The following is a 10597-nucleotide window of genomic DNA, read 5'->3' on the forward strand; positions in this document are numbered from 1 at the left end:
GACAAATCAAATCCTATGCCTATTCCGATACCATGTTATTTTCACTCAAATTAACCTCATAGGCCATTCATCTTTTCGAAAACCTTTTATATTGTTCTATTATTGGTAGACTTCCGCATGCCACTCTTACACATCATAAACTTGCCAATTCATGCATAAACTACTACACCACTACTTGAAGACTGTCAAAAAATTCTATGCTACTTCTTAGGAAGGGCTAATCCATGAGTGGTATATATATATATTGGTAGCAAGCAATTCTATCTTTTAAAGTAGTAGAAAATAATAAATTGTGAACAGATGGTCTACAAAAGTTGAATATAAACTTTTTTTTTTAAATTAAGAGTGAGACTCAAATTCGTAACCTTTTAAACGAGTATGAAAAAATTATATTATTAAAATTATATTTTATTGACTAAATATAAATATCTGACAGAAATTAAATTAGAGATTATAATCTTATATAAATTCAAAAGTTTTTTTTTTGATGAAATCAGAATTGCCTCATCACCTTTACCACCTACCATATTTTATACGGTTCCGTTACGTTACCAACAATATATCTGTTAACTTCTGCCAACTCTTATTTTTATAATTGTGTTTCATGGAAGTGTATTTGTGGATGTGTCTAATAAAAATGTCTTTTTTATAACTGTGTTTAATAGAAGTGTCTTTATAGATATATTTTTTGGATGTGTCTCTTTATATATGTATTTAAAATATATTAATTACTAGACACATCTACGAACACACTTCCATGAAACACAAATATAAATAAGTTGGCAGATAATATGTTAATACCCTATACTTTTCCTATTTTATAATAATTAGGGAGCTATCTTGTTATACATAGCTTTAGCACACATTTTGAAATTGATTTCATTTTAGTTGTCCATGATATGTCTCCAAGGGTCAATTACATATGGTTGACATTCTTTCATGTTCCTAAGTTGTTGACATCTTAGTATGTATATAAGCAGGTATTGTTTAAAATTTGATACACACATAAATGATAATTCTCACCGTCAATTACATAAACAAGAAATACAAAGTTTTTTTTTTTCTTCTATAGTTTGCTTGTGTCCCAAGCTTATTACTTTGGTCAACAGCATTCTATTATGCTATTTTTCATGTTCTTGAACCACTTTTATAGATCTAATTTACCAACCTCTAAAATTATTTTCTATAGATGAGTGATGCTCCACATTTAATTATAAAACTAACTAAAACATGCATTTAGATGTTTACAAAATACATATTTTCTCCCAATACAACAAATTAAAGGAAATTCATCAAATATATATTTTTTTTGTGAAAAACGTTTTGAATGTTTATTATCTAGCCATATCGTTAATTGAAACCTTATATTTAAATGAAATAAAAATTGATTTAATTATTTTGTTAGTCCTAATAATTTTATTAAATTTATAATTAAGTTTTTATACTTTTTTTTTTCTTTTAATTAGATGTTTACATTACTTTTAATTTTATAATTAGGTCCTTTCTAGTATAAAAAAATATTAGAGTTAATTAAATATTTTTCCGTAAATTAAAAGTATTCACAATTAAAAACTTAATTAAATTTTTGACTGCATGTATTTCGAAAAAAAATATTCTGTTAATTTTAACGTTTTTGATATAAAAATAAAGAACTTAAGACAGTATATATAGAGATATAATTAAAAAAGAATATAAAAATTTAATTAAAAAATTGATAAAATTATAAAAATAAATAAAATAATTAAAGCATAAAAGTGATTAAAAAGGTGGAAATACAACACATGGAGCATATAGTAGTATAGAGAGAGTATTGTCGATTTGTATATTTATAGGAAAGACTTGTCGTGTTGTTTGAGGACCACAGAACAGTAACGGAAACAGAAATGAAGGGGCAAAGTGATAAGGAAGAAGCAACGAAAGTGAACAGTTTGGGTTTTGTCTGTTTCGTGTTTAGAGAGATAAATAAAATAAAGACAGGGAACTGGGCATGTATTTTGTAAGATGTAAGGAGCAGTGTACTAATAACAAAGACACACCCCATTGCTCGAGAAAACTTTGAACTGTTGCTTTCATCACTGCTAAAAGACAACCATACAGATCAACCAAAAACCCCTCACCCCACACACACATTCTTCAATGTTATTTTTTTTTTTAATTCTTCGTTAAATCATCTCATAATCAACTTGTATATTTGAATAACAATTGTACTTAAATTACAATATATGTTTAGACTCTTATATAAGTCAATAATCCTAATTATCTAACTTTGTAAAGTCAAATCCTACGAAGCATTGACACTTTGTTGAGTTACCGTATCCGTATATCGGACATATTTTGAACACGATACTTATTGATATTTATTTGACACACGTGTCTGTTGTATCTAACCGTGTCTTAATAAAAAAAAATTCTACTATGGACACGCTTGAACACACCTAAATACTATTACATATCAGTGTATCTAATCTTATTCTTATCCTATATTATTAAAATAAATTTAGATATAGTATATATTATTATTTATTAAAATAAAAATATTTTAAATACTTGATATAATTAAAATAAAATATTAAAAATAATTAAAAATTAATTTATATTTTAATATTAACAAAATATCAAAATATCATTACGGTTTATCTAAAAATATACTTTATATTTTATACGTATATGTGTTCCCGTATTTTATAAGATTTTGAAATTCGCGTGTTGACGTATTCTGTGTCGTGTCGTATCCCGTGTATCCGTGCATTAGACCCCAAATCTAATCATTTATTCAATTAAAACAAATTAAAGTTTCGTGGCAACTACTTGATCACAAAAATTTTCAATGTAAGAAGTTGGGGTAAGTACGATTTTGGTCTCTAAAGTTTAGTGCCAGAATCGAAATCGTCCCTCTTGTATTTTTGGATTTAAAATCGTCCTTAACATTTTTTTTTTTCGTATTAAAATCGTCCTTTTTAATAAAATTTTTTGTTTTATTCCTAAACTACCCCCACTTTAATAAAACCACCAAACCCTACCCACCACCACAGCGCCGCCAGCAACCCTAATCGCCAGCGAGTCACCATGACACCACCTTTCCCCCTCTCCCCTTTCTTCTTCCTCTTCTTTGTCCCCTTGCCCCACTCTCCTCTCCTCTGCCACCGAACAGCCGCCGCGCCCCTCACAGTGACGGCGTTGCCACCCAACCTTCGTCACTGCGCTCTTACCAGCGTCCCAACCCATCACCACCCCCTGTCCGAACCCTAACCCAACCAACCACCCCGCGACCCTCTACCCTCTTCTCCACCTCGCGTCTCCTCTCACGTCGAACCACCATCGCGAACCAACCTCCCTATGGCCGAACCACTGACCCGCAGCCTCCACCATCGATGAGCCATGGCGACCCAACCCAGCGCCGCCGCGGCGTCCAGGCCCCTCCCCTTCGTGCGAAGCCCTTTCTCCTTCTCAGATCTCAATTTTTTTCTCTTCTGTTTATTCTGTTGGTGTTGGTGTTGGGGGAAAGGGAGAAGGAGGAGGAAAAGTGAAAGAAGCCGGAGAAGAAGAGGAAGAAAATGAAGAGGGTGCTGTTGAATTTGCTGTTGAATTTTTTCTCTTCTGTTTATTCTGATTCTGTTGTTGAATTTTGCTGCTGAATTTGCTGCATTTGTTGAATTTTGGTGGTGGTTGCGGTTGCGGTGGTGGTGGTGAGGAAAAGGGGAGACGGGGAGGAGGAGGGGGGAAGGGGAGACCGGGGGTGGGGGAAAGGGAGGGGGAGGGAGGAAAGGGAGACCGGGAGGCGGGTGGGGGAACGGGAGGGGGGAAGGGGAGACCGAAGAGTGGGGGTGGGGGTGAGGGGAAGGGAGGGGGAGGGAGGAAAGGGAGACCGGAGGTGGGGGTGGGAGGAAGGGGAGACCGGAGGGGGGGGGAGGGGGAAGTGGAGGGTATTTTTGTCCAAAAAAAAATAAAAAAGACGATTTTAATACGAAAAAAAACGTTAAGGACGATTTTAAATCCAAAAATATAAGAAGGACGATTTCGATTCTGGCACTAAACTTTAGGGACCAAAATCGTACTTACCCCTAAGAAGTTTAATAATATTCAAGGTATAAATATTTAATTAAATATTAGGTCAAACTCTACAAATATCCACAAATTGATTACTCTAAATATTAAATATAATGTTGGCTAATAATAAATTGTTATTGTTTATACATACCTTTTTTTTTTACTAATTTTGATATCTAAATTCAATATTTCTTAGTTGAGATGTAAATTTATAATGTTGATTAATCTTACATTTGTTATTACTACATTTGCTCAATGAATAAAAATATGAATTGATGTACCTATTAATACACTAGCTAATCCATGTAACTAAAATTCATATGAATACATATATTATATCTCTGCAAATTAATTTGCGTACACAAATGAAATAAATATGTGTAAAATTTCACAAATGAATACATGTATATGTTTTAATTTGAAAATAAAATAATAATGAATATAAAGGTCTTTTGAGTTTTATTTCTGACTGATTCCTGTTGCTTGTTAACACGTATGCATGCAAGAGTCATTCACTTCATTTACTTCCAAAAGTGGGAGCATCTCAATCTCACTGACCTCATCATCCTTCAATATATCTATCTATCTATCTCATCTATTTATTTAGGTTAGTACTTCTTTTCTCTCTTTCTCTCTCACACGCACATGTATTTGTATATCTGTCTCCCCTGTATCATAATAAATTCTTTAAATTAAATACTATAACATTGGACAGGAAAAAAATAAAAAATAAAAGCTTACAGTGTTATAAATATCTTGTTTCCATAATTTTTAAAATTAATTTACAAACAATTTTATCCTAAAAATTTTTTATTTACATCAAATATATTTTTAGTAGTTAATTTTTTAATAAATTTAAAATCATTTTAACAATAATTTTACAAGAACAATATTTAATATATACAAATTAGACATAATTATCATATATTATTATTGAATTAGTCTTAAATTTTTTACAAATTTAACTATCAAAAATATATTTATTACAAATAAAAAAATTTTAAAAATAAAATAAAAACAAAATAAAATTTACGAATATTTTTAATAAATTTTAGAGACAAAAAAATACTTTGTCCTTAAAAGATTTTAACTTAAAAAAATTTAATTTTAAAACTAATAAAAATATCTATAAAACACTTTTTTAGAAAACATATAATATATCCGATAGTATATAATATATTATAGCAATAGTAAGCTAGTAATGATAGGGGTAGTAGCTAGTACTAGTAGTATATATGTGGTTACTTTTTTGTATAAGTGGTATATCAAAGGTTTGTTCTCATCCCCTCAAAAATAGTCATGGAATCTAATAAGAGGAATAGTGTTAATAATAATAGCCAGAACTACCAACAAGAACAATTTCAATTTGAAGAGGAACATGAACAGGAACAAGATCAAGAAGCAGCATGTTATGAAGAAGAAGAAGAAGAGGAAGATCAAGATGATGAAAAAAATAATGAGATCCTCAAGAGAAGAATCTCTAATCACCCTCTCTATGGACTCTTGGTTGAAGCTCACTTGGAGTGTTTGAAGGTTCTCTCTCTCTCTCTCCTTTATTTATTCTTCTACAGTACATATACTTTGACCTTCAACCCGTGAATATACATTCATTTATGAATTATATATAAAATCAAAGTGTGATATATTAATTAATTATAGATATTTGTTCACATAATGTGAATGTAACTAATAAATGGACCAAATCTTTCCCATGATGTTTGGAGCTTCATCACTTTTCAAGTTGGATTTCCTCTTTGTTATTATTCCCCCAATAAAAGAGAGAGAGAGAGAGACTTCATATATATCATCTTCAACTTGCATGATGAAACTATATATATATATATACACACACATATTAAAGACCAAGGATAGATAGATAGATATAGTATCCTATTCTAGTTTCAATTCTATATATATATATAATAACCAATAATAGGAAAGAGATATATATGTAGTGAGGGGAGAAGAGATTTAATTATATATATGCAGAAAACCCATCTCACTTTGGGTATTTGGCTTTGTGTTTCAATCGTATAAACTAAGTTTTGCTTATGAACTGAGTAAATTTGAGGATCCAAACAACATTTATAAATTATAAACAATCATGTAACTACCAAATTAATTACTAATATATAATATATATTAAAATATAAAATATATAATAACTAATTTTTTGTGTGTCTAACTATTTTCGTTATTCTATTTAGAACAAACAAAATCTCATTTATTGGAGATATGGCAGCAACAGAAACCAAAGAAAACCACATTCACCTGATTTGAACATGAACTCTTTCTACTAAAGAATGAGGTTATTTAAAGTGGAAACTCAAGTGCAGTCGACTTCACGTAAAGTTGAAGTTGATATATGAGAGCCGTTAGATAATTGACTAAATTTTCATCTAACGGCTCTCGAATATCAACTTCACTTGAGTTTTCACTGTTATTTAATTTTTACTCATGAAATTAAATTCTTTATTTATCATCACCAACCCTTACCCACTTGTATTATATATAATTCACAAATGCACATTCAACAATAGAATTTAATCTAATCCAGTCTAACCATGAACATTTTATCCATGTATGATGTGATATATATATTAAATTCTATTTTTTTATGTCTTTTTTGTTTCAGGTTGGTGACATATCGAACTTGGACAGACAGCTGAAGATAGATCCAATACAAGCAATGAAGCAACAAAACTTGAACATGTTCAGCCAATCAGAGCTTGATATCTTCATGGTAACTAACAATAACAATTCTTCCATTACCATTTGATCTCTCCCTTTTTCACAAACACAAAAACAGTGAAACAATTCAAGCAATACATTATTATTTATTTTTACACAAACTCCAATGAATGATGGGTAGTACATAACATACTATCTTTGTGAAGAATGAATGATGGGTCATGTTAACTACTGAAAAGTCATCGGTCAAATAAAATATATATGACCAAACATGGTTTGGGGAAAAACAATTTTTCTTTCTCTCTATTCCATTGATGGATACTTTCATGGTTGGCCTAAAGCATATGCTAATTCCTGCCCCTGAAAAGAGACTATACACTGAGGAAAAATGTATATATTTGTATATGCATAGTTTTTTGTTCCAATTCCATATGACACTGACATTTTTCCAATCTGTCTCTGTGTTTGTGCTAGCTAGTAGTAGTAGTTTCCACTTTCCAGTTCCTATTTATATCTTTTACTAAAATTTAGCATTTACTTTAACCCACCAATTAAAACTTTAATTATATTAAATGTACATTAAATTCGTTATTAATAAAAAAATATTTATTAAAATATAAAATATATATTAAAAATAAATTAAATTATATATATCTGTATAAAAATATATAATAATTAATTTTAGTATACAAATAATATTTTTGTTAAAAATTATTACTAAGACTTATATTCTTAGCATATAATTAATGCTATGATAATATTAATTTCTCTTCTAGCTATAGTGATGAATAAAAAAATATAAAAAACCAATTTTTAATTAGTTAATATTGGTTAATTTTAAGGTTTATATTTATAATTTAAAATTTAAGATTACAGAGTTTATAATTTAGGGTCTAAATATAAAATAAATAAAAATTAATATTAGCCAAAAAATAGTTATTTAATATTATTCCGATAAATATTATAATAATTTAACTAAAGATTGAATTTTTTTTGTTAATATTAGTTAATTTTTTATTTAATTTTTAAATTTTAACTCTTAAATTTTATATTCTAAATTCTAACCTTAATCTTTTACTAAAATTTAGCATTTACTTTAAGCTTCCAATTAAAAGTTTACTAGCCGCATATTAAAATTAGTTATTAATAAAGAATATATATTAAAATATAAAATATATATTAAAAATAAATTAAATTCAATATGTATCTATACAAAAAATATATAATAGTTGATTTTAGGGTATAAATAATATTTTTATTAAAAATTATTACTAAAACTTATATTCTTAATTAGCATATAATTTATGCTATGATAATGGTAATTTCTCTTCCTAGCTATAGTGATGAATAAAAAAAGTGTAAAGAATCAATTTTTAGCTAGTTAATATTAGTCAATTTTAAGATTTAGATTTATAATTTAGAATTAATGAGTTTATAATTTAGGGTTTAAATTTAAAATAAAATAATTTAAAAAATTAATTAATATTAGCCAAAAAATTGGTTATTTAATATTATTTTGATAAATATTATAAGAGATAAATATTATAAGAATTTAACTAAAGAATGAATCTTTTTTAGTTACTTTTTTATTTTAAATTTTAAATATTAAATTTTATACTCTAAATTCTAACTTTAATCTTAAATTCTACAAAAATAAAGGTTAAAAAAATTATAATATAATATTAACTAATATTAACTACTTAAAGGGTGACATACTCAGAAAAGTGCTTCTATCATTATCTATGACACATGAATTTGGAAAAATACTTTTTTTTTTTTTTGACATGATTAGTATCCCTATGTTTGTAGAATTTTTAATGAACTGCTGCACCATCAATTGAAATTGCACAATTCTAGGAGACTTATCAGACCCACCATCACCTGAGCTACTTATGGAAACTTTAAATAATTATTTAAAGAAACTAAGCTCCAGAATAAATAATTGGGGGAGGCAGTGTTGATTCTCATTTCTGAGTTTTTGTAGTGACTTGTTAATCATTTCAGCTATCCCTCTTTTGTTTTTTTAATCTTTATTATGCCAACAATATATTAGAAAAAGTTCATTGCAATTATGGGAGCATATTATATTCTATTATTCTATATACCATACTATACTAATATATATGCTTTACAAATCAACATCATTTCTAAGAAACCTTTTGCCTTCTTTTTGTTTTATTATTTAAACATTTTAAAGGAGAAACCAAGTTGTTAATAATTACATAGCATGTGTGATTGTAATTATCATGTTACCCTTGAGTAATGATATATTCGATCTGTCATCACCCTGATAAAAGTCTTTTTAAATATTAAATGAAATATAACAAGTAAATACTCCTAATATCTCATCATTATTAAAAATAATAGATTATTTTGTTTTTAGAAAAAATGTTTAAGAAGATAAATTATTTCTCAATATGTATATATATATATAATTTAGTTTTGATACACTAACCATATAAAACGTTTTATACAGTCGTGTAATTACATTTGTTATTTTAGATTATTATTTACATTGTCATTTGTCAATGTAAAAGATAGTTATTTTTACTGATGTTGTATTACGTAATTGGATACAAATATAAAACTATTTTATACTGACAATACATCAAAATTAAATTATATATATATATATATATATATATATATATATATATATATATATATATATATATAAAATCTTCCAGTTGTCTATTGGACAAAATGCAGAACTATTTCTGTTGTTATATTCTTTTTTTAAGTGAGAAGTGTATTCATAAATCTTGTGCAGGAGGACAAAAAATTGTTTAGGTGTTAAAAATGATTCATAATTATTAAATTTTAATATTTAAATTTAAATTTGTATACTCGTGTATCTTTTATGATTTAAAAACTTAATTAAAATAAAAGAATTTGAAAAGTAGTAACATATGTATTAGATATATAATTATTTATATATTTTTATATAACAGTTTAATTTTTTAAAATATATTATTTATAAAAAATTATGTATAAACTTAAGTTCCACATAATTTTCTGCTTCTTCGGTTTGAATCCAACAATATGGATTACTTCCTATCACACTAGCCAAATAGATATTAATATCGGTAACAATAATTGTGATATTTTCTGCTTCTTCAATTTCATTTTCAACAATTTCCTTCACTCCTATCAAAAGCCAGATAGTCAGACACAATTAGGCTTAATGGTTACACAAATTATAATATAATATATACTTCTATACTATATAAAATAGAAATATAAAAAGATTAATATCTAATTTTTCTTTAAAAAAATATTTTTCATTATATATAATTCATAAAAAAATTATTATTTCTAAGACTTAACCCAAAATCTCTTAAGTAAGGTATAAATCATGTATCATCTCAATTAATTCTATTTTTAATTAATAAATAAAAATAAATAAATCAATATGCACTTTAGTGTATCAAGTATCAATTAAGTAGTAGTAGTAAACTTTTTTCTATAATGATAATAATAATTCAATCGTAGCAAACTTTTTTTCATTTGTGATTATTTATTTATAATTAAAAAAAAATGCACATACAGGAAGCATATTGCATGGCACTTGGGAAGCTGAAAAAAGCAATGGAGGAACCGCAACAGAAGTCAATGGCTTTCATAAACAACATGCATTCACAACTCAGGGAGCTGACCACCAAGGCCACCGCCATGCCTCCTCCTTCTGAAGCTTCTGGTGCTTCTTCAAGTAGTAGTGACTGCAAGTTCAGAAGAAACCCTAATATCTAGACATGTTTATAACTTTTAATTAATTTCTCAGGCTTGTGCGTGTGCCACCACTGTAATATTTCTAAATCTTCGCTATTAATTAATTTATGCTTTCAATTATTATTCTAAA

At 27.5% G+C, this 10597-nt stretch overlaps 1 protein-coding gene across 1 annotated transcript; it reads left to right on the forward strand.

Annotated features, from left to right (window-relative positions):
- The first annotated feature begins 5276 nt into the window (after positions 1-5276).
- LOC112799811 (homeobox protein knotted-1-like 1) lies at positions 5277-10597 on the forward strand. Its single transcript, XM_025841827.3, has 3 exons — positions 5277-5580; positions 6683-6790; positions 10288-10597. The coding sequence occupies exons 1-3, from the start codon at positions 5347-5349 to the stop codon at positions 10486-10488; spliced, it is 543 nt and encodes a 180-aa protein (XP_025697612.1). The 5' UTR covers positions 5277-5346; the 3' UTR covers positions 10489-10597.

Source organism: Arachis hypogaea, chromosome 5 (assembly GCF_003086295.3).
Source record: "Arachis hypogaea cultivar Tifrunner chromosome 5, arahy.Tifrunner.gnm2.J5K5, whole genome shotgun sequence".
Taxonomy (NCBI): Eukaryota; Viridiplantae; Streptophyta; class Magnoliopsida; order Fabales; family Fabaceae; genus Arachis; species Arachis hypogaea.

Coding starts and splice junctions, on each gene's coding strand:
- LOC112799811 (XM_025841827.3), top strand. CDS start 5,347: ATGGAATCTAATAAGAGGAATAGTGTTAATAATAATAGCCAGAACTAC. Junction 5,581..6,682: donor CTCACTTGGAGTGTTTGAAG/GTTCTCTCTCTC, acceptor TTTTTGTTTCAG/GTTGGTGACATATCGAACTT. Junction 6,791..10,287: donor CAGAGCTTGATATCTTCATG/GTAACTAACAAT, acceptor ATGCACATACAG/GAAGCATATTGCATGGCACT.